Here is a 24,304-nt window from a genome sequence, read left to right as displayed (position 1 = left end):
CTTCCATTAGCTCCAGCCTTGACCTTTCTATTTAAATATAGATGATAAGCTAAATGGAGCCTATTGTTCACCTCCTCCACCCCTACATTTTTCTGAGTAAAATGTACTCCATGTAGCCACAAAAGTGTTGGCAGTGACCCTTTTAAAAATTGCCAGGTGATCAGATTTTTACTAAATCTGACTTTTTCTTCCTTCATTCTCCTGACCTCTTGCCCTGCATTAAAACACAATCTTTCTGTGTCTCCATCCCCTGTCAGTGTCTGGCGGCTCCCCGCTCTGCTATCATTTTCTCCTCTAATGAGTTGTTCCATTGAGCTTGGCTGCCCCTGCCACCCCTGAAGAAGAATCATATTTTAGGGGTTCCCTTTGCCTCAGCAGAAATTGGAGGAGGGCACAGGTGGCAGAGGAACAATTGGCATTGATCAAGTGAGTAGCTGTGCCAATCACTGCATCTGGGGCCTCTTATTCCGCATCCCATTTAATCCTTACAGCGACTGTGGCAGTGTTAGGGATTCAGAGTTCAGGCTTCGCCTCGGCCCATTCAATCAGAATCTCAGGGACAGCGTCCGGACATTGGTATTTCTGAAAAGTGCTCCAGGCCATTCTGATCTGCAGGCAAAGTTTAAATTACTGTCTTACACCAGGCTGCTTCTCAGAAAGCATGTTTTGGAGACTTGTAGGAGCCATCAATATAAATACCAGTTTGAGGATGAAAGGGTACTTGGAGTGAGGCCATTGGTTGTGGTCATAACTTTGTTCTCAGGCAAGAACAAATAGGTTCTTTGGGGAATAATCTAGTCAATCAAAAATACTATTTCAGCCTTTTTTTCCGTCCTCCAAACATAAGGGAACCTGAAGTGCTAACAGTGATAATACCCAGGGGACATTTCACAAAGTAACACAGGAAGGAAGTCTAGCTTGAATAGCTTTCCCATATAATGAATGGAGTATTCATATCGCACACAGCCTAAGAGTTGTGTTTGTGGTGCCAAAATCTTAAGATCTGCTCTTAAGATCCACCACTGCAGAGGATCACAAACAGAAAATTCAATCCAGGAAGATAAGGTGTGTATTTTGCAGATTCCACACTAAAAAGTTTAACAATTTCCTTTATTGAGATGAACAGATCTTCTCACAAGAAGTAATCGGTCGATTGTGTATTCTTTTGCATGTGAGACCTGGACAATGTTGATATTGTTTCAGAATAATTTCCCTAAGCTACATGTGCCTGAAAGTTCCACTGATTGCTTGCTGGGAGCACTTGGTACAGAAATGTACAGCAGAGATGTTGGCTATTAGTTGTAGTCTGTTTGATGCATATTTGTTAACATAAATCAGATACTAAGCTACTTTAATGCTTTCCGTATTGTGGATTCAGTCATTTCCTGTCATTATGTTATTAGTAAAGGAATCCCTCCAGATTTGTAAAGATGTGTATTGAAGACTAGTAAGCTTAGTTGAACGCATGTCCAAGTTCTCTAACCCTGAATGGGAAGAGTAGGCAAGCAGTGTCATTTTACAGAATATAGGAGAAATATATTTAGATTCTTTTGGGGAGAACACCTAAAATAAGTGTACCCCAACCCTGTACCCCATGATCAAATCACAGTAGAATTAACTATAGATGTACAAACACAAAAATAGAGATTAAAATTATCCTTGTTGTGATTTAGTCACTAAGCCATATCTGATTCTTTGCCACCCCAGGGACTGACTGTAGCCCATCAGGCTCCTCTGTTCATGGGATTTCCCAGGCAAGAATACTAGAGTGGGTTGCCATTTCCTTCTTTGTGACCCAGGGATCGAACCCACATCTCCTGCATTGGCAGGCAGAGTCTTTACTGCTGAGTCAAAAAGGAAGCCCAAAGATACAAATGGACCCTGCAAAAATGCAAAAAAAAAAAAAAAATTCCTTTATTTATTCTTGGAATCATTTCAACTGTATAATAGAGTCATTAAGAGCATGGACACTGAAGCTAGGCTTCAAGGGTTTAAATCCGAGCTCTGCCACTTATTACCTGTGTGACCTTGTGCAAGTCACTTAATTTCTCTGTGCCCCATATTTCTCTTCCTTGAAATGACAATGACAACAGTACCTACAATGAGAAAGCTGCCGTAAAGGTTAAATCTGTTAATGTTTATAAAACATGTAGAGAGAACAAGATGGTGGAGGAGTAGGTGGAGGTGGAGTACATCTCTTTCCATGGATACTTTAGTAATACACCTTCAGACACAGAAGTGCATGCCAAACACCAGCTGAGAGCAGAGAGGAATACCTGACCAGAGGAAAAGAAAATATAGAACCACGCAAAACTCGGTAGGAGGAAGGAACTAGGGGAAAAAACAGGGGTGTTAGTAAGACTGGACCTTCCTTTGGTGGGTGGGGGAACTGAAGCAGGGGTCTGATCCCCACATTGGGGTACTTGTCTGAGTCAGAGGAGAAACATTTAAGACTGAGAGTGAAACAGCTGATCTGTGGCAGCCTAAATGGAATGAAAATAAGACTGTCCTTGCTGCAGCCATACATACCCCAGACAGGGATGTGGGTTCCCTGGAAGGCACAGCAGCTGGGAGCTGGAGTTTGGGGAGTGTGGAGTGATCCCAGGCTGAGGGCGGCTGTTGACTGTGGAGAGACAGATCAGGGGGAGGTGAGGGAGGAGATCATGGTGGGAAATGCCTGTGGAGGAAAGCCAGGCAGCCATGGACACAAGGAAATATTACTGAGTCATGCGTAGAGGGTGGGGCCATCACCATAGCCTCTCTCTCCCCACACGCCAGCGTTGGAGCTGAACAATAGAGAGGCTGGCCCATCAAATGCCTGACGCACTGAACTACAGGGCAGGACCCCACTCAGGATGCCCGTTTAAGTGCCTGACGCTCCGATCTACAGAGAAGACCCCAGGCAAGGGAACCCTTTAAGTGCCTGAATTGGCAGAGCTACAGAGAAAGACTGGCCAGAGAGGGCTTCTGATCGCCACAGACAAGAGGCTTGAAAAAAGACTCTGATAGGGCCATAACTCCTGCATGGAGGCAGTCCATGCCCCTGCACACTTGGTGCCACCAGGGTCCCCACAAGCCAACCAGCTGTGCCACCTTCACGCTCAACCCTCATTGGTCAGAGCTGCCACAGGCCGAAAGAATCTTGTGTCTATGCGTGCAGGCTCGCTTTGGTAGTGTCTGACTCTTTGCAACTCTGTATACTGTGGCCCGCCAGGCTTCTCTGTCAGGGAGCGGGGTTCTCCAGGCCAGAATACTGGAGCATATTGGCCAATATTAGTTGTCATACCCTTCTAGAACTCTATATTTCCTGCTCCCCTAGCTGCCCACTCCCCTGAGTACCTGGTGCTGCCAGAACCCCTACAACCCAAGCACCTGCACCACCTCCACACCTGGCCCTCACAGAATCAAACCCAAGTCCACCAGGGAAGCCTCAGGAGCAAACCTCAGTGGACGACCCTATGCAGGGGTGGAAATAAAACCACAATTGAAACCCAGGGGCAGTGTGGCTGAGGAAGAAGACCCCAAACCTTCCCACCAGCTGTACAAGCTGCAGATTCAATACACACAATCAACTAGGCAGGCGCTGTGTCTATGGAATATATAAAAGGACTTTGAGAGTGCCCACAAAATAAAACGCACTACTTCTGATAGCTGTGGACATTGGAGGCGAGAACACCTAGGAGTAGGACCAGATTAGAATCTGAGCTGCCCCCACAGCAGGTCCAGAGATCAGCATAGTGTTGGAGGGCATCCTAGGGAGGTGAGGTGGACTGTGACTCCCAGCGAGGGAAAGGACTCTGACAGCAGTGCCTCAAGAAAAACATTTATTATTCTTATGTTCTGACTTGTTCTGTAGATTCTTTTTTATTTTATTTTATTTTTAAACTTTACATAATTGTATTAGTTTTGCCAAATATCAAAATGAATCCGCCACAGGTATACATGTGTTCCCCATCCTGAATCCTCCTCCCTCCTCCCTCCCCATTCCATCCCTCTGGATCATCCCAGTGCACCAGCCCCAAGCATCCAGTATCGTGCATTGAACCTGGACTGGCAACTCATTTCATACATGATATTTTACATGTTTCAATGCCATTCTCCCAAATCTCCCCACCCTCTCCCTCTCCCACAGAGTCCATAAGACTGTTCTATACATCAGTGTCTCTTTTGCTGTCTCGTACACAGGGTTATTGTCATCATCTTTCTAAATTCCATATATATGCGTTAGCATACTGTATTGGTGTTTTTCTTTCTGGCTTACTTCACTCTGTATAATAGGCTCCAGTTTCATCCACCTCATTAGAACTGATTCAAATGTATTCTTTTTAATGGCTGAGTAATACTCCATTGTGTATATGTACCACTGCTTTCTTATCCATTCATCTGCTGATGGACATCTAGGTTGCTTCCATGTCCTGGCTATTATAAACAGTGCTGCGATGAACATTGGGGGTACACGTGTCTCTTTCCCTTCTGGTTTCCTCAGTGTGTATGCCCAGCAGTGAGATTGCTGGATCATAAGGCAGTTCTATTTCCAGTTTTTTAAGGAATCTCCACACTGTTCTCCATAGTGGCTGTTCTAGTTTGCATTCCCACCAACAGTGTAAGAGGGTTCCCTTTTCTCCACACCCTCTCCAGCATTTATTACTTGTAGACTTTTGGATCGCAGCCATTCTGACTGGTGTGAAATGGTACCTCATAGTGGTTTTGATTTGCATTTCTCTGATAATGAGTGATGTTGAGCATATTTTCATGTGTTTGTTAGCCATCTTTATTTTTCCTCAGTCACATTTTTTATTGTTGTTATAAACCTCTGCCTCTACATTGGGGTTTTGCAGTTCTGTGGAGTTTTCCTTTTTTTTGTTCTCTTTCTCTTTTTTTAAGTTTAATTTTTTAAACCTATTATTATTTTGTCTGTATTTATTCCTTTGCTTGCTTTTCCTACTGTTCTTTTCCCCTTGCAGTTACTCGTTCAGTTGCTCATTCGTGTCCGACTTTTGCGACCCCATGAACCGCAGCACGCCAGGCCTCCCTGTCCATCACCAACTCCTGGAGTCCACCCAAACCGATGTCCATTGTGTCGGTGATGCCATCCAACCATCTCATCCTCTGTTGTCCCCTTCTCCTCCTGCCCTCAATCTTTCCCAGCATCAGGGTCTTTTCCAATGAGTCAGCTCTTTGCATCAGGTGGCCAAAGTATTGGAGTTTCAGCTTCAACATCAGTCCTTCCAGTGAACACCCAGGACTGTGATCTCCTTTAGAATGGACTGGTTGGATCTCCTTACAGTCCAAGGGACTCTCAAGAGTCTTCTCCAAGACCACAGTTCAAAAGCATCAATTCTTTGGTGCTCAGCTTTCTTTATAGTCCAACTCTCACATCCATACATGACTACTGGAAAAAGCATAGCTTTGACTAGACTGACCTTTGTTGGCAAAGTAATGTCTCTGCTTTTTAATATGCTGTCTAGGTTGTTCATAACTTTCCTTCCAAGGAGTAAGTATCTTTTAATTTCATGGCTTCGGTCACCATCTGCAGTGATTTTTGAGCCCAAGTTAATCTTTAGTGTATATAAATCTTCTTTATCTACCTCGATGTAACTTTGCATATCTGTTCTTTCTTTCTTTTCTTTCCTTTCCTCTCAACATATTTGTTAGTTTTATTTTCATTGCTTTATTCCCCAATTGGCACCTTGCTTTAGTTTTGTTTTGCAGTTTGTGCTTTAGTTAGTTTTGCTCTGGTAGATATAATTTTTGGTTTCCTTTGTTCACCAAGTCAATCTATTGTACTTTATTTTTGTTGGACTGTTTTGATTTTGCTTATGGGTTTATATGAATATGTGTATATGCAGTCACACTTTTTATGTTGTTATAAACCTCTGCCTCTATGTTGGGCTTTTGCAGTTCTGTGGAGTTTTCCATTTTTTCCCTTTTTTCTTTCTTCCATTTTTTTTCTTTTCTCTTTTATAATTTTAATTTTTAAAAATCTGTTATATTTTGTCTACATTTATTCCTTTGTTTGCCTTTCTTACTGTTTATTTCCTCTTGCAGTTAATCTTTAATGTATATAAATCTTCTTCATCTACCACTATTTAACTTTGCATATCTATTCTTTCTTTCCTTTCCTCTCAGCATTTTGTTAGTTTTATTTTCATTGCTTTGTTCCCCAGTTGGCACCTCGCTTTAGTTTTGTTTTCCAGTTTGTGTTTTAGTTAGTTTTGCTCTGGTAGATATAATTTTTGGTTTCTTTTGTTCACTGGGTCAATCTATTGTACTGTATTTTTGTTGGACTGTTTTGATTTTGCTTATTGGTGTATATGTATATGTGTATATTCAGTCACACTTTTTATTGTTGCTATAAACCTCTGCCTCTACATTGGGCATTTGCATTTCTGTGGAGTTTTCCATTCTTTTTTCCCATTTTCTTTCTTCTTCCTTTATTTCCTTTTTAATAATTTTAATTTTTTAAAGCCTATTATATTTTTTCTACATTTATTCCTTTGTTTGCCTTTTCTACTGTTCATTTCCACTTGCAGTTAATCTTTAATGTATATAAATCTTCTGCATCTACCTCTATTTAACTTTGTCTATCTATTCTTTCTTTCCTTTCCTTTCAACATATTTGTAACATTTGTTTTTATTGCTTTATTTCCCACTTAACACCTTGCTTTAGTTTTGTTTTCCAGTTTGTGCTTTAGTTAGTTTTGTTCTTAACTGATAAATATAATTTTTGATTTACTTTGTTCGCTGAGTCAATCTACTGTACTTTATTTTTGTTGGACTGTTTTCACTTTGCTCATGGGTGTGTATGTATATGTGTATATTCTATTATTTTAATTATTATTTGCCTGATTTTGTAACTGCCATTTGCTGGGATTCATATTTGGTTTCTTGTTTTTGGATGTTTGTTTTAATCTCACTAAATGCCATAACAAACCACTTGTGGAATCTTCATTCCTGAACAGAGACCAAGCTCTGAGCCTTTGGAGTGGGAGCACTGACTCCAAGACCTGAGACTACCAGAGAACTAACCCTAGGGAGTATCAGATAGTGAGAACTCACACAAAGGAAAACACTTGAATAAAAGACCTGGCATCACCCAACCACCTGTAGCACCCTGTGCAGGATGCCTCATCTAAACAATAAACAAAGCAAAACTATAAACCCAATCATCAGCAGACAGTATTACCACCTCAGTCAGCCTTGCCCATCAGAGGAAAAACAAACAAACAAACAAACAAAAACTCAGCACAAATCTCACTCTATACAAACCTTACACAAACCACTGGACCAACCTTAGGAGGGCAGAAACCAAAAGGAAGAAAGAATTCAACCTTGAAGCCTTAGTCAACCTTAACACAATAAGTTAAAAAAAATAATGAAAAGGCAGAGAAATACTACACAAATGAAGGAAAAAAATAGAAGCACACAAGTCCAAATTGATGAAGAGGAAATAGGCAAACTGCCTGAAAAAGAATCCAGAATAATGATAATAAAGATGATCAGAAACCTTGAAAACAAAATGGAGAAAATGCAAGAATCAATTAACAAAGACTTATAAGAATTAAAGAATAAACATACAGAAACAAACATCACAATTACTGAATTAAAAATACTCTAGAAGGGATCAGTAGCAGAATATCTGAAGCAGAAAAACAAATCAGTGAGCTGGAAGATAAAATGGTGGAAATAAGTTCTGAAGAGCAGAATAAAGTAAAAAGAATGAAAAGAACTGAGGATAGTCTCAGAGACCTCTGGGACAATATCAAATGCACCAACATTCAAATTATAGGGGTCCCAGAAGAAGAAGAGAAAAAGAAAGGGTATGAGAAAATTTTTGAAGAGATTATAGTTGAAAATATCCCCAATATGGAAAAGGAAATAGTCAATCAAGTCCAAGAGGCACAAAGAGTCTCATACAGGATAAACCCAAGGAGAAACACGCCAAGACACACTAATCAAACTAACAAAGACTAAACACAAAGAAAGAATATTGAAAGCAGCAAGGGAGAAGCAACAAGTAACATACAAGGGAAACCCCATAGGCTTAACAGCTGATCTTTCAGCAGAAACTCTGCAGGCCAGAAAGGAATGGTAGGATATATTTAAAGTATTGAAAGGAAAAAATCTGCAACCAAGATTACAGTACTTGGCAAGGATCTCATTCAAAATTGATGGAGAAATAAAAAGCTTTTCAGACAAGCAAAAGTTAAAAGAATTCAGTACCACCAAACCAGCTTTACAACAAATGTTAAAGGGACTTATATAGTCAAGACATATGAGAGAAGTAAAAAGATCTACAAAATCAATCCCAAACAATTAAGAAAATGGCAATAGGAACATAAATATCAATAATTACTTTAAATGTAAATGGATTAAATGCTCCAACCAAAAGACAGAGACTGGCTGAATGGTTACAAAAACAAGACCCATATATATGCTGTCTACAAGAAACCTACTTCAGACCTAAAGACACATATAGATTGATGAAAATGAGAGGATGGAAAAATATATTCCATGCAAATGGGAAGCAAAAGAAAGCTGGAGTAGCAATCCTTATATCAGACAAAATAGACCTTAAAATAAAGAAGATTACAAGAGATAAGGAAGGACACTACATAATGATCAAGGGATCAATCCAAGAGGAGGACTAACAATTGTAAATATCTATGCATCCAACATAGGAGCACCTCAATACATAAGACAAACACTAACAGACATAAAAGGAGAAATTGATGGTAACACAAAAATGGTAGGAGACTTTAACACCCCACTCACACCAATTGACAGATCATCAAAACAGAAAATTAATAAGGAAACACAAGTCTTAAATGATACATTAGACGAGATGGATCTCATTGATATCTTCAGGACATTCCATCCAAATGCAGAAGAATACACCTTCTTCTCAAGTGCACATGGAACATTCTCCAGGATAGACCACATCTTGGGTCACAAATAAAACCTCAGTAAATTTAAGAAAATTGAAATCATATCAAGCATCTTCTTTGACCACAATGCCATGAGACTAGATATCAATTACAAGAAAAAAACTGTAAAAAACACAAGCACATGGAGATTAAACAACACGTTTCTAAATAACAAACAGGTTACTGAAGAAATCGAAAAGGAAATAAAAAAATTTCTAGAAACAAATGACAATGAAAACACAACTCAAAACGTAATGGATGCAGCAAAAGCAGTTCTAAGAGGGAAATTTATAGCAATACAATCCCACCTCAAGGAACAAGAAAAACATCGAATAGACAACCTAACTTTACACCTAAAACTACTGAAAAAAGAAGAACAAAAAAACCCAAAATTAGTAGAAGGAAAGAAATCCATAAAGATCCGAGCAGAAATAAATGAAAAAGAAATGAAAGAAACAGTAGTAGAGATTAATAAAACTAAAAGCTGGTTCTTTGAGAAGATAAACAAAATTGAGAAGCCTTTAGCCAGACTCATCAAGAAAAAGAGAGAAGAATCAAATCAACAAAACTAGAAATGAAAAAGGAGAAGTTACAACAGACAATGCAGAAATACAAAGGATTATAAGGGACTATTACGAACACCTATGTGGCAATAAAAGGGACAACCCGGAAGAAATGGACAGATTCTCAGAAAAGTTCAATCTTCCAAGACTGAACCAGGAAGAAAGAGAAATTATGAACAACCCAATTACAAGCATTGAAATTGAAGCTGTGATAAAAAATCTCCCCCAAAACAAAAGCCCAGCACCAGATGGCTTTCCAGGAGAATTCTGTTAAACATTTAGGGAAAAAAGAGCCTCATGATGAAAGTGAAAGAGGAGAGTGAAAAAGTTGGCTTAAAAGCTCAACATTCAGAAAACTAAGATCATGGCATCTGATCCCATCACTTCATGGCAAATAGATGGGGAAACAGTGAAAACAGTGGCTGACTTTATTTTTTGGGGGGTTCCAAAATCACTGCAGATGGTGATTGCAGCCATGAAATTAAAAGACACTTACTCCTTGGAAGGAAAGTTATGACCAACCTAGACAGCATATTAAAAAGCAGAGACATTACTTTGCCATGGAATTTCTTTGGAAGGAATGATGCTAAAGCTGAAACTCCAGTCCTTTGGCCACCTCATGCGAAGAGTTGACTCATTGGAAAAGACTCTGATGCTGGGAGGGATTGGGGGCAGGAGCAGAAGAGGACGACAGAGGATGAGATGGCTGGATGGCATCACTGACTCAATGGACGTGAGTCTGGGTGAACTCCGGGAGTTGGTGATGGACAGGGAGGCCTGGCATGCTGTGAATCATGGGGTCGCAAAGAGTTGGACATGACTGAGGGACTGAACTGAACTGAACTGAGTCAAGGCTATGGTTTTTCCAGTGGTCATGTATGGATGTGAGAGTTGGACTATAAATACAGCTGAGCACCGAAGAATTGATGCTTTTGAACTGTGGTGTTGGAGAAGACTCTTGAGAGCCCCTTGGAGTGCAAGGAGATTCAACCAGTTCATCCTAAAGGATATCAGTCCTGAATATTCCTTGAAGGCACTGATGTTGAAGCTGAAACTCCAATACTTTGGCCACCTGATGTGAAGAACTGATTCATTTGAAAAGACCCTAATGCTGGAAAAGATTGAGGGCAGGAGGAGAAGGGGATGACAGAGGATGAGATGGCTGGATGGCATCACCGACTCAATGGACATGAGTTTGAGTAAATTCTGGTAGTTGTTGATGGACAGGGAGGCCTGGCGTGCTGTGGTCCATGGGGTCACAAAGAGTCGAACACAACTGAGTGACTGAACTGAATGCCTATATTTCTAAAACTCTTTTAAAAAAGTGCAGAGGAAGGAACACTTCCAAAGTCATTCTACTGGTCCACCATCACCCTGATACCAAAACCAGACAAATAAAACACAAAAAAAGAAAACTACAGGCCAATATCACTGATGAACAAAGATGAAAAAATCCTCATAAAAATTTTAGCAAACAGAATTTAGCATCACATCATAAAGCTCATACACCATGATCAAGTTGGGTTTTATTCCAGGAATGCAAGGATTCTTCAATATATGCAAATCAATCAATGTGATACACTATATTAAAAAATTTAAAAATAAAAACCATATGATAATCTCAATAGATGCAGAAAAATCCTTTGACAAAATTTAGCACTCATTTATGATTCAGTTCAGTTCAGTTCAGTTCAGTTGCTCAGTCGTGTCTGACTCTTTGTGACCCCATGAACTGCAACACACCAGGCCTCCCTGTCCATCACCAGCTCCTGGAGTTTATCCAAACTCATGTCCATTGTGTTGGTGATGCCATCCAACCATCTCATCCTCTGTCATCCCCTTCTCCTCCTGCCCTCAATCTTTCCCAGCATCATGGTCTTTTCAAATGAGTCAGCTCTTCACATCAGGTGGCCAAAGTATTGGAGTTTCAGCTTCAGTATCAGTTCTTCCAAAGAACACCCAGGACTGATCTCCTTTAGTATGGACTGGTTGGATCTTCTTGCAGCTCAAGGGACTCTTGGAGTCTTCTTCAAGATTCTAGAGTCTTCTCCAACACCACAGTTCAAAAGCATCAATTCTTTGGTGCTCAGCTTTCTTTATAGTCCAACTCTCACATCCATATGTGATTACTGGAAGAGCCATAGCCTTGACTAGATGGACCTTTGTTGGCAAAGTAATGTCTCTGCTTTTTAATATGCTGTCTAGGTTGGTCATAACTTTCCTTCCAAGGAATAAACGTCTTTTAATTTCATGGCTGCAATCATCATCTGCAGTGATTTTGGAACCCCCCCCCCCAAAATAAAGTCATCCACTGTTTTCACTGTTTCCCCATCTATTTCCCATGAAGTGATGGGACGGGATGCCATGATCTTAGTTTTCTTAATGTTGAGCCTTAAGCCAACTTTTTCACTCTCCTCTTTTACCTTCATCAAGAAGCTCTTTAGTTCCTCTTCACTTTCTGCCATAAGGGTGGTGTTATCTGAATATCTGAGGTTATTGATATTTCTCCCAGCGATCTTGATTCCAGCTTGTGCATCTTCCAGCCCAGCATTTGTCATGATGTACTCTGCATATAAGTTAAATAAGCAGGGTAACAATAAAACTCTTCAAAAAATGGGCATGAAGGAACCTACCTCAACATGGTAAAGGCCATATATGATAAGCCTACAGGAAACATTATTCTCAGTGGTGAAAAACTGAAAGTATTCTCCCTAAGATCAGGAACAAGACAAGGGTGTCCATTTTCACCACTATTATTCAGCATAGTTCTGGAAGTCCTAGCTACAGCAATCAGAGAAGAAAAAGAAATAAAAGGAATACAGATCAGAAAAGAAGTAAAGCTCTCACTGTTTGCAGATGACATGATACTGTACATAGAAAACCCTAAAGATAGTATTGGAAAATTACTAGAGCTAATCAGTGAATTTAGCAAAGGTGCAGGATACAAAATCAATACACAGAAATCACTTGTATTTCTATATACTAACTATGAAAAATCTGAAAGAGAAATTAAGGACTCAATCCCATTCACCATTGCAACAAAAATAATTAAATATGTAGGAATAAACCTACCCAAGGAGACAAAAGAGCTGTATACAGAAAATTATAAGACTCTAATGAAAGAGATCAAAGATGACATAAACAGATGGAGAGATATTCCATGTTCCTGGGTACGAAGAATCAATATTGTGAAAATGACTATACTACCAAATACAGTCTACAAATTCAGTGCAATCCATATCAAATTGCCAATGGCATTTTTCACAGAACTAGAACAAAATATTTCACAATTCGTATAGAAACACAAAAGACTCCAAACAGCCAAAGCAGTCTTGAGAAAGAAGAATGGAGCTGGAGGAATCAAGCTACCTGTCTTCAGGTTATAGTACAGAATTACAGTCATCAAGATAGTATGGCACTGGCACAAAAACAGAAATACAGACCAATGGAACAAGATAGAAAGCCCAGAAACAAAGCCACACACCTATGGGTACCTTATTTTTGACAAAGGCAAGAATATACAATGGGGCAAAGACAGCCTCTTCAATAAATAGTGCTGGGAAAACTGGACAGCTACATGTAAAAGAATGAAATTAGAACACTTCCTAACACCATAGACTAAGATAAACTCAAAATGGATTAAAGGCCTAAATGTAAGACCAGAAACTATAAAACTCTTAGAGGAAAACATAGGCAGAACACTCGATGACATAAATCAAAGCAAGATCCTCTATGACCCACCTCCTAGAGTAACAGAAATAAAAACAAAAGTAAACAAGTGGGACCTGATTAAACTTAAAAGCTTCTGTACAGCAAAGGAAACACTAAGCAAGGTGAAAAGACAACCCTCAGAATGGGAGAAAATAATAGCAAAGGAAACAACTGACAAAGGATTAATTTCCAGCATATACAAGCAGCTCATACAACTCAATACCAGAAAAACAAACAACCCAATCAAAAAGTGGGAAAAAGACCTAAACAGACATTTCTCCAAGGAAGACATACAGATGGCTAACAAACGCATGACAAGATGCTCAACATTGCTCATTATTAGAGAAATGCAAATCAAAACCACAATGAGATATCACCTCACCCCAGTCAGAATGTCCATCATCAAAAAGTCTACAAACAATAAATGCTGGAGAGGGTGTGGAGAAAAGGGAATGCTCTTGCACCGTTGGTGGGAATGTAAATTGATACAGCCACTATGGAAGATGGTATGGAGATTCCTTAAAAAACTAGGAATAAAACCACCATATAATCCAGCAATACCACTCCTAGCCATATACCCTGAGGAAACCAAAATTGAAAAAGACACATGTATCTCATTGTTCATTGCAGCACTATTTACAGTAGCTAGAACATGGAAGCAACCTAGATGTCCATCGACAGATGAATGGATAAAGAAATTGTGGTACATATGCACAATAGAGTATTACTCAGTCATAAAAAAGGATGCATTTGAATCAGTTCTGATGAGGTGGACGAACCTAGAATCTATTATACAGAGTGAAGTGAATTAGAAAGAGAAAGATAAATATCGTATTCTAACACATATATACGGAATCTAGAAAAATGGTACTGAAGAATTTATTTGCAGGGAAGCAATGGAGAAATAGACATGGAGAAATAGACATATAGAATAGACTTATGGATATGGGGAGAGGGGAGGAGAGGGTGAGATGTATGGAAAGAGTAACATGGAAACTTATATTACCATATGTAAAATAGATAGCCAACAGGAATTTGTTACATGGCTTTGAAACTCAAACACAGGCTCTGTATCAATCTAGAGGGATGGGATGGGGCAGGAGATGGGAGGGAGCTTCAAAAGGGAGGGGATATATGTATACTTTCAGAGAAGGCAATGGCACCCCACTCCAGTACTCTTGCCTGGAAAATCCCATGGACGGAGGAGCCTGGTGGGCTGCAGTCCATGGGGTCGCTAGGAGTCGGACACGACTGAGCGACTTTACTTTCACTTTTCACTTTCATGCATTGGAGAAGGAAATGGCAACCCACTCCAGTGTTCTTGCCTGGAGAATCCCAGGGACGGGGGAGCCTGGTGGGCTGCCTTCTATGGGGTTGCACAGAGTCGGACACGACTGAAGCGACTTAGCAGCAGCAGCAGCAGCAGCATAGGTATACCTTTGGCTGATTCATGTTGCAGTTTGAAAACAAAAAAATTCTGTAAAGCAATTATCTTTCAATAAATATATTGAGAAAATAAAAATAAAACATGTAGAACAGTGTCTGGCACAAAATAAAAAGTATATATATGTTTGTTAAATAAAAAGTGATGAACTCCCAGCAGCATTTCTCAAATTTCTATGTGTACATGAATCACATGGGGATTCTGCAGAAATACAGACTCTGATTCAGCAGGTCTGGGGTGGGGCCTGAGGTTCCATATTTCTGACAAGTTTCCGGGTAACATTGATGCTACTGGCTCATGGCCACACTTGGCTTAGTGAGGGGTCTACACACTCCCGCTTGATGGAGAAGGGAAGGGTTTGGGTATGACGCATCTCCTCTATTTAACTTGCCTCTGTTCCCCAACAGCTGTTGAAGGTAAACTCTTGGAATCAACTTCTAGTTTCTAGGAGAAAATTTCTCCTTATGCCCACTAATGCTCTTGCTTGTTACCCTAGGACCCAATCACTTCTAATCAGCAGTGCCATTCATTCATCTGGCTTCACTTTGAATAAGAGAGCAGTGAGGGGTGGAGATTCAAATCTCACTGATGATGCAGCATCTTAGGGACCAGTCAGTGTCTCCCCTTGTGAATGTGGGCTTCTCCGTGTAAGTGTCTCAGAGGTTAACATGCAAAACTGGTTTGTCTCATCTGGGATTTAAGCCACCGCAGCAATCACTCTTTGTGATCCTCTAGGTTTATGGAAGGGGGATGGGGAAATGATGAGACCACCCCCACACTACTGAGAAAAATGGCTTGCTCCCAGCAGTCACACTAACATTTTGGAGATTTGTTTTTTGAATATGTGTTCTATGTGCGTGTGTGCGTGCGTGCTAAGCTGCTTCAGTCGTGTCCAACTTTTTACCACCCTATGGACTGTAGCCCACCAGGCTCCTCTGTCCATGGGATTTTCCAGGGAAGAATACTAGAGTGGGTTGCCATGCCCTTCTCCATGGAATCTTCTCGACCCAGGGATTGAACCTGGGTCTTCTGTATTGCAGGCAGACTCTTTCCTGTGCCCTGATATTTTCTCAGGCTCTTGTTTTAAATATGCTTTCCCCCCATATCTTCTTCTTTAAAAGAATGTTAGCTCCTTATTGTTTAATTGACATATAATTAATAGTCAGTGAAATGCACAGATCTTCATAGCACAGTGTAATGAGTTTTTGCAAATGAATGTTGCCATGTAACCCACATCTCTGTCAAGACACAGAACATTTCCCTCCCCTAAAAAAAAAACAACATTCTAACTCCTCCTTCCAGTCCATCTTTCCCTCTGGCTCTCAGGAAAACACTGCTCTGATTTCTTTCAACAGAGATTAATTTTGCCTGTTCTGGAACTCCATATAAATCTAATTGTGCAGGATGTATTCTTTTGTATCTGGCTTTTTTCAGCATCATGTCTTTGAGGCTCATTTGCGTTGTTGCATGTATCAGTAATTCATTCCTCTTTATTGCTGGGTTAACTTCTGTAGTATGATTATAACTCCATTGTTTATCCCCTCACTTGTTGAAGGACATTTGGGTTGTTTCTAGTTTTGGGCTATTATGAACAAAGCTGATGTGGATATTCTTGTTCAACTCTTATTGTGCACATTTTCATTTCTTTTGAGTAAATACAGGCAGGCCTCATTTTATTGCACTTAGCTCAATTGTGCTTCACAGGCACTGGGTTTTTTTTTTTACAAATAGGTTTGTGACAACCCTTTATCAAGCAAGTCTCTTTGGCACCACTTTCCCAAAGCATCTGATCACTTTATGTCTCTGTGTCATCTTTTTGAAATTCTTGCAATATTTTAAACTTTTTCATAATTATTATATTTGCTACGTTGTGCTGTGATCAGTGATCTTTAATGTTACTGTTGCAAAAAGAAGATGGACGTTCTGAAGCACTTTTTAGCAATAAAGTATTTTAAAATTAAGGTAGGGACATTATTTTTTTAGACATAAATGGTGCTTTGTGTTTAGTCGCTCAGTTGTACCTGACTCTTTGTGACCCCATGGACTGTAGCCCAGCAGGCTCCTCCGTACATGGAACTTTCCAGGCAAGAATACTGGAGTGGGTTGCCATTTCCTTCTCCAGAGGATCGATTTCCCAACCCAGGGATTGAACCCAGGTCTCCTGTATTGCAGGCAGATTCTTTACTGTCCGAGCCACCAGGGATACGTAAAGGATTACAGTATCCTGTAAACCAAACTTTTTTTTTTGGTGGGCCACTTTAAAAATGTTTATTGTTTCCATTTGGTCCACCGCGTGAGCAAGGGCTCCAGAATGGTTAAAAAGCTGCCTAGTGGCTGCAGAGAGAACCTTCAGGCAGAAGTCTTGACACCCGGAGGATGCCAGAGGGACTCAAAGGCTGTTGGGTCTTGGGAGGCTTCTAGTTGTGCTGAAAGGGTGAGCATTTGGAAGAGATACTGATGCAGCCCACCCTGGGGACCAGGCAACCTGCAGAGGTCAGTCACGTGGTCACGCACCTTCTTGATGAGTTTCACCTGCTCCTCCAGGACGCGGCTCTCCCGGAAGTCACAGAGCTGGGGATCTGCCGGGGCAGAACCTAGGGCATGCAGATCTGGAAGGCCTGGTTCAGGTGCTTTTCCAGGACCGCGAGGGCTTCCTTGGCATCCTGGATTTTACCCCACTCATCTTGGGATGGTCTGAGCATGCCAGAAGAGGGCGTGGCCACCACAGTGGTTTTGCATTTTCGAGAGACATTGGGATCTCTGGAGTTTCTCCTCAGACAGTTTGCGGAAAAATTTGGCTCACACCCTCCGGAGCCACATCGTTGCCCCGGAGAAGCCCAGAGAGAGGTAGGTGCGGGAGGCCCGCAGATGCCTGTTGACCAGATGATTGACAACACCTCCACTGGGGTGGCATAGTTCTACTAAATCTGGGAGCTCAACCAGTGTCCATTGGTTGATAGGTAATAAGGAGCTAAGCTCAAAACAAAACAAAACAAAAAAAGCAATGTGGGCTGGTCCCGGAGGCTGAGGATAGCTGAGTGGTTGTTTCCAAAGGTGCAGCTTGAGAAAAAGGTTGGAGGGTGGTCAGAGGCTGGAGGAGGGGGCGTCCCTGGGTCTGTTCTGACCAAATCCTGCTGAAGCAAGAGACAGATTGGTGAACCACTGAGTGAACCACCTTACTTGCACCGGGGAAACCGAAATGTTTGCATGACTTGCTCTGCTGAGGTACTGGCTTTTTAATGGTGGTCTGGAACTGAACCAGGATAACTCTGAGGTAGACTGTACACAAGTGGAGTTGCTGGGTCCTAAGGGTGGTGAATGCTTAACTGTATATGAAATTGCTAGAGGGATTGCTAAACTGGCCATTTTATCTTCCTGACATTGTTGTGCTCCACATCCTCATCAGAATTTGATGTTGCCAGTCTTTTGAATGTCAGCCATCATAGTGTGTGCATAATTGTATATCATCTTTGTTTTAATTTGCATATTCTTGATGACTCATGCTATTGAGCCACCCTCACGTATATTCATTTGTGAATTGCCTGTTCAAGTCTTTTTACTCATTTCAAAAATTGGGTTGTCTTTTTATGATTGAGGTTTGAGAAGTTCTTTGTATGTTTTAGATCCAGAGGCTTGTTAGATGTGTGTTTTGTGAATACGTTTGTAAGTTTTCACCCGATCTGTGCCTAACATATTCAACTTATTTATTTATGGTTGCACTGGGCCTTTGTTGCTGTGTCTGGACTTTCTCTACTTGGGGTGAGCAGGGGCTACTGTTTGTTCTCTGCTGGGACTTCTCATTGCAGTGGCTTCTCTTGTTGTGGAACAGGGGCTCCAGGCACTCAAGCGTCAGTAGTTGGGGCACGTGGACAAAGTAGTTGTGGTACTCGGGCTTAGTTGCTCTGAGGCACGTGAAATCTTCCCAGACCAAGTGATTCAACCCATGTCCCCTGCCTTGGCAGGCAGATTCTTATCCACTGTGCCACCAGGGAAGTCCAGTTATTCTTAATAATGTCTTTTCATAAATTAAAAAAAAAGTTTTCCCTTTATGATGAATGCTTTTTCATTCCTATGTGAGAAATCCGTGTCTGCTTTAAAGTTGCAAAGGTATTCTCCTGTGGTTTCTTTTGGCAGTTTTATAATTCTAAGTTTTAGTGCATTATTTATTGGTTGGGTTATTTTTTATTGTAGAAGATGCAGAGATGAGATAAATAATGATCCATCTTGAATTAACTTTTGTGTGTGGCATGAGGCAAGAGTTGAAGTTGTTTTACTCCTTATAGATAGCTACTTGTTGCAGTACTATTTGTTGGGGAAAAAACCCTGTCTTTTCCCTCATTGAATTGCTTAGATTCCTTTACCCCTAAATCAATTGATTATATAAGCATGGATCTTTCTGGACTCTGTTCTGCTAATTTATGTGTCTTTCATTACCAACATCACAATGTCTTGATTACCATGGCTTTATGGTAAATCTTGAAATCTGGCAAGTATCAAGGCAGTATAAGTCCTTATCTTACTCTTTTTCAAGATTGTTTAGCTCTTCTAGGTTCTCAAGATGATTTTAAAGTCACCAGTTTCTACAAATAAAAGTTAAAGATTTCGTAAAATTAAGGTTTAAATACAGTGAAATGTACAGATCTTACAAGTATGTAAGCCACACTCTTATCAAGATAGTTCAAGAAACCCAGAAGGCTCCATGGTGCCCTTTCCTAGTCATTCTGCTCTCTCAGAAATAACTGCTATCCTGATTTCTCTTACCAAAGATTAGTTTTACCTTTTCTAGAACTTTCTCTGAAGGAAATCAGGCAATATATATGTTTGTATGAAAACTTCTCTCTTAGTGTAATGCTTTTGCTTTGTCTATCAGCGATTTGTTCATCATCATTGCTGAGTATCATTTCATTGAATGAATACGCCATAATTTCTTCATTCTTTCACCTCTTGATGAACAGCTGGGCTGCTGCCAGTTTTTGGCTGTTGTGAATAAAGCTGCTACAGTTAAGTTTTGTAGAAGACTTTTTTGTGGAGAGGTGCTTTCATTTTTCTTACATAAATACCTTACAGTGAAATTGCTGATTATAGACTAAATGTATGTTTAACACTGTAAGAGACTACCAGAACCCTTTTCAGAATGGTTGTAATATTTTGCAATCCCGTGAACAACATATGGGCCTTCTGAGCATCCCACATCTTCACAAAAGTTTGGGGTTCATTTTAGCTAATTTATAGATATGTCATAATATTACAGCTTTAATTTGCTATTCTCTGGTGACTAAAGATGTTGAATAAATTTTTATATGCATATGTCTTTTTGTGAAGTGTCCGTTCAAACTTTGAAGTGAAGTGAAAGTCGCTCAGTCATGTCTGACTCTTTGCAACCCCATGGACTATACAGTCCATGGAATTCTCCAGGCCAGAATACTGGAGTGGGTAGCCTTTGCCTTCTCCAGGGGATCTTCCCAATCCAGGGATCGAACCCAGGTTTTCCTCATTGCAGGCAGATTCTTTACCAGCTGAGCCACAAGGGAAGCCCAAGAATACTAGAGTGGGTAGCTTATCCCTTCTCCAGCGGATCTTCCCGACCCAGGAATCAAGCTGGGGTCTCCTGCATTGGAGGAGGATTCTTTACCAACTGAGCTATCAGGGAAGACCCTGCATTATTTATTAGGTAAGTTGTTTTTTATTGTAGAAGATAAGTATAGAGATAGAGGTATAAAATATATATCCCTATATATCCTTTGTCAGATTTTTGAGTTTTTTCTCATTTTTTGACTTGTTTAATCATTATAAATGTCTTTTGATGAGCAAATTGTTTTAAATTGCATTTTAATAAAGTCCAACTTTTCAATTTTTACAGTAATTGTTTTAAAATTTATTTTTAATTGGAGGATAATTGCTTTGCAATATTGTGTTGGTTTAGCCATACAACAGTGTGAATCAGCCATAAGTATACACATATACCTTCCCTCTTGAATCCCATCCCACCCCTCTTGATCATCATAGAGCACCGGGCTGAGCTCCCTGTGCTACATAAGCAGCTTCCCACGAGCTATCTGTTTTACATATGGTAATGTATATATTTCAGTGCTACTCTCTCAATTCATCCCACTCTCTCCTTCTTGCATCAGTTTTTTAGTGGTTCCTGAATTCTGTATCTTAGCTATATGAAAGTGTATCTAGCCCAAGTTCACAAAAATAGTTTTCTATTTTTTTCCTAGACATCTAAATTCACTTAGTTCTATAATTTTTTTGTTTTTGATTCCTTAGTATTTTCTATGTGCACCATTATGTAGTCTGCAAATAAAGGCAGCTTTACTTTAAATTGCTTTTATACACCTTTCATTCTTTTTTCTTATTACACTGACTAGAACCTCTATTCAAAACAGTACTAGAAGTGGTGACAGTGGACATTTCAGCCTTTTTACTGATCTCAGTGAGGAAGCATTAAATCCAATCTTAGTTATAGACTATATATTCTAATACATATATTCCAATAGATAATACTAGGTTTAAGGATATTTCCTCTGTTTCTAGCTTGAAAGTTCTCTTCTCTAAATTGTCAAAAGTTTTTTCAGCACATGCTGAGATTATTAGAGTCACCACCCACCTTATTCTATTAACATGCAAATTTAACAGTTGGCATTTGACTGTTAACCAACCTTACATTCCTGTGATAAATCTTATGTGGTCATGTTGTGTTGTATTTTGTAGTATTTAGTGTGATTTGATTTGAATAATATTGTGTTAAGGATTTTTCATGAAAATTTCATGAGGTATATTAACCTGCTGTTTTCTTTTCTTGTGATTTTTTTTCTGGTTGTGACATCAGATTTGTGCTAGCCTCATACAATGAGACTGAAATTATGTTCTCCTCAAGGTTTGTGAATGTGTTTGTTTAGAATTGACATTATTTCTTCCTTAAATGTCTGATAAAACTACCAGGAAAATCTCCTAGACCTGGAGTTTTATTTGTGGGAAGATAAATAAAAGTTCACTTTCTTTAATAAGTATATGGATATTTAGATTTTCTACTCCTTGAGCCAGCTTTGGTAATGTGTTCTAAGGAATTTGTCCATTTAGCCCAGGTTTTCAGATTATGAGAATGAAGTTAATAATATTTTCTTATTATTTTAACATATGTAGGATCTGTAGAGATATGTTCTCCTTAATTCCCAATATCGAGTATTTGTGTTTCAGTCTACTTCATCAGCGTAGCTGGGGTTTTATCAATTTTTAAAAAATTTCCATTTTCCCTCATATTTTGATTATTTCCTCATATCATGTTCCATTCTTTATTATTATCTTTTTCCTTTCTGCATACTTTGAGTATTATTTCCTCATTTTGAAATAATTTCAGGTTGAAGCTTAGGTAATATTTATTTTTCTTTTCTAATATAAATCTTCAGAGCTACAAGTTTACTTTTAAGCATTGTATTAGCTGCATCCCACAACATCCCAACATTTTGGTATGTTGTGTTTTTATTTTTCTCATTTAAATATCTTCTAATTCCTTTTATAATTTCTTCTTTAATTTATAGGTTATTTAGAAGTATAATGTTTAATTTCCAATATTTATGGATGTTTCTGGAATCTTATCATTAATTTCTAAATTTTATTTTGTCAGAAAACAAACTCTGTAGTATATGAATCCTTTTAAGTTTGAGACTTGTTTTATGGCCAAAAAGTTTTAAGGTCTATCTTGGTGAATATTCTTTGTGTACTTGGATAGACTATCAATTATGTTGAGTTGATTGTATTGACATTTTGTATATTCTTTATTTTTCTTTTTGTTTATTTGATGCTATAGAATGTGAGCCCTGGTCCCTCCACGCCCCCAACCCCCCACACCAATTCATATGTTGAAATTCTCTCAATATAATGGTGTTAGGAGGTGGGGCCTTTGGTAGGTAATCAGGTCATGAGGATGGAGACCTCATGAATGGGATTCATGCCCTTATAAAGGAGACCTCAGAGACTTCCTTGCCCCTTCTACCATTTGAAGACAAAGCAAAAAGACAGATGATTGTAAACCAGGAAATGAGTCCTTAGCAAACACCAAATCTGTTGGTTCCTTCATCTTGGATTTTCCAGCCTCTAGAACTATAAAAAATTTCTGTTGTTTTTAAGTCATTCAGTTTATGGTCTTCTGTTCTAGCAGCGCACTGGGCTAATATATTTTATCGATTCATAACTGTGATAAGTACAGCTGACAGGTTTGAACTATCACTTGTACAGGGATATTTTTGAATAGTAAATACTACAGTACTATATGTTACATGATTCAGTGGATCCACAGATGCAGAAGAACCTAGGATATGGAGGGCCAACTATAGATTATCCTTGGATTCACTCTTGTGTTGTTCAAGGGTCAATTGTATTGAAATCTGCAACTCTAATTGTAAATTTATGATTTTTCCCATTCTGTCAATTTTTGCTTCAGTTATATAGAAATATGATTGTTATAGCTTCTTGATGAATTGACATTTTTGCCCTTATTAAATGTTTCTCTTTATATCTGGTAATGGGGCTTCCCTGGTAGCTCAGTTAGTAAAGAATCCCCCTGCAATGCAGGGGACCCCAATTCGATTCCTGGGTTGGGGAGATCCACTGGAGAAGGCAAAGGCTACCCACTCCAGTATTCTGGCCTGGAGAATTCCATGGACTGTATATAGTCCATGGGGTCTCAAAGAGTTGGATATCTGGTAATACTTATCTTGAAGGAAGTCTACATTGTTTAATACTAATATAATTATTCCAACTTTCTTGTAGTCAGTGTTTTCATGGGTCTTTTCATCTTTTGACTTCTACCCTATTTGTGCACTTTTGTATGTGACGTAGTTAGTGCCTGATATTTTTAAAAAATCCAACCTAATGAATATTATCTTTTAATTGGAGTGTTTAGTTCTTTTGCATTTAATTAAATTATGTGGTTGGGTTTATATATATATTTTTTCTTTTCTTGTTTCCTTTTGAATTAATTGAACATATTCCAGTGATTTATATCTCCTTGATTGGGTTGGTAGCTATAACTCTATGTTCTATATTTTTAGTGATTGCTCTGGGTATACAATATATACCCTTAACTTATAACAGTGTAGCTTTTAGTAGTTTACTACTTCACATTTAATATAATAATCATACAGCAGTATAAAGATATTTTCTCATTCTTTTGTGCTGTTATATTTTCACTTCATTTTACTTCTGCTGCTGCTAAGTCGCTTCAGTCGTGTCCTCCTCTGTGTGACCTCATAGACGGCAGCCCACCAGGCTCCCCGGTCCCTGGGATTCTCCAGGCAAGAACACTGGAGTGGGTTGCCATTTCCTTCTCCAATGCATGAAAGTGAAAAGTGAAAGTGAAGGTGCTCAGTTGTGTCCGACTCTTCGCCACCCCATGGACTGCAGCCCACCAGGCTCCTCCACCCATGGGATTTTCCAGGCAAGAGTACTGGAGTGGGGTGCCATTGCCTTCTCCAATCATTTTACTTCTACACATTATAAACCCCAAATACATTGTTACTATTTGGATTTTAATGATTTTTTAAACCCCAAATACATTTGGGGTTTAAATACTATTTGTATTTAAATCCAAAATACTATTTGGATTTAAATGATTTTTTAAAAAATCAAGAAATGAGAGGAAAATATTTAATAGTTAC

General features: G+C 39.4%; 1 protein-coding gene across 23 annotated transcripts in view; it reads left to right on the top strand.

Moving 5' to 3' along the window:
- The first annotated feature begins 16,778 nt into the window (after positions 1-16,778).
- Positions 16,779-24,304, top strand: part of LOC112580248 — a 454,297-nt gene continuing 446,771 nt past the window's right edge. For 3 of the 23 annotated variants that reach the window (XM_044931971.1, XM_044931974.2, XM_044931975.2), the window contains exon 1: positions 16,781-17,492. In XM_044931971.1, the coding sequence (XP_044787906.1) occupies positions 17,247-17,492 (246 nt within the window). In that variant the 5' untranslated portion in view covers positions 16,781-17,246. Of the gene's footprint in view, positions 17,493-17,832; positions 17,871-20,257; positions 20,317-24,304 lie in introns of those variants that run through there. The other 20 variants (XM_044931979.2, XM_044931984.2, XM_044931973.2 and 17 more) reach the window with 18 other exon arrangements.

Source organism: Bubalus bubalis, chromosome 18, assembly GCF_019923935.1.
Source record: "Bubalus bubalis isolate 160015118507 breed Murrah chromosome 18, NDDB_SH_1, whole genome shotgun sequence".
NCBI classification, from domain to species: Eukaryota; Metazoa; Chordata; class Mammalia; order Artiodactyla; family Bovidae; genus Bubalus; species Bubalus bubalis.
This window is presented reverse-complemented; position numbering and strand designations above follow the sequence as displayed.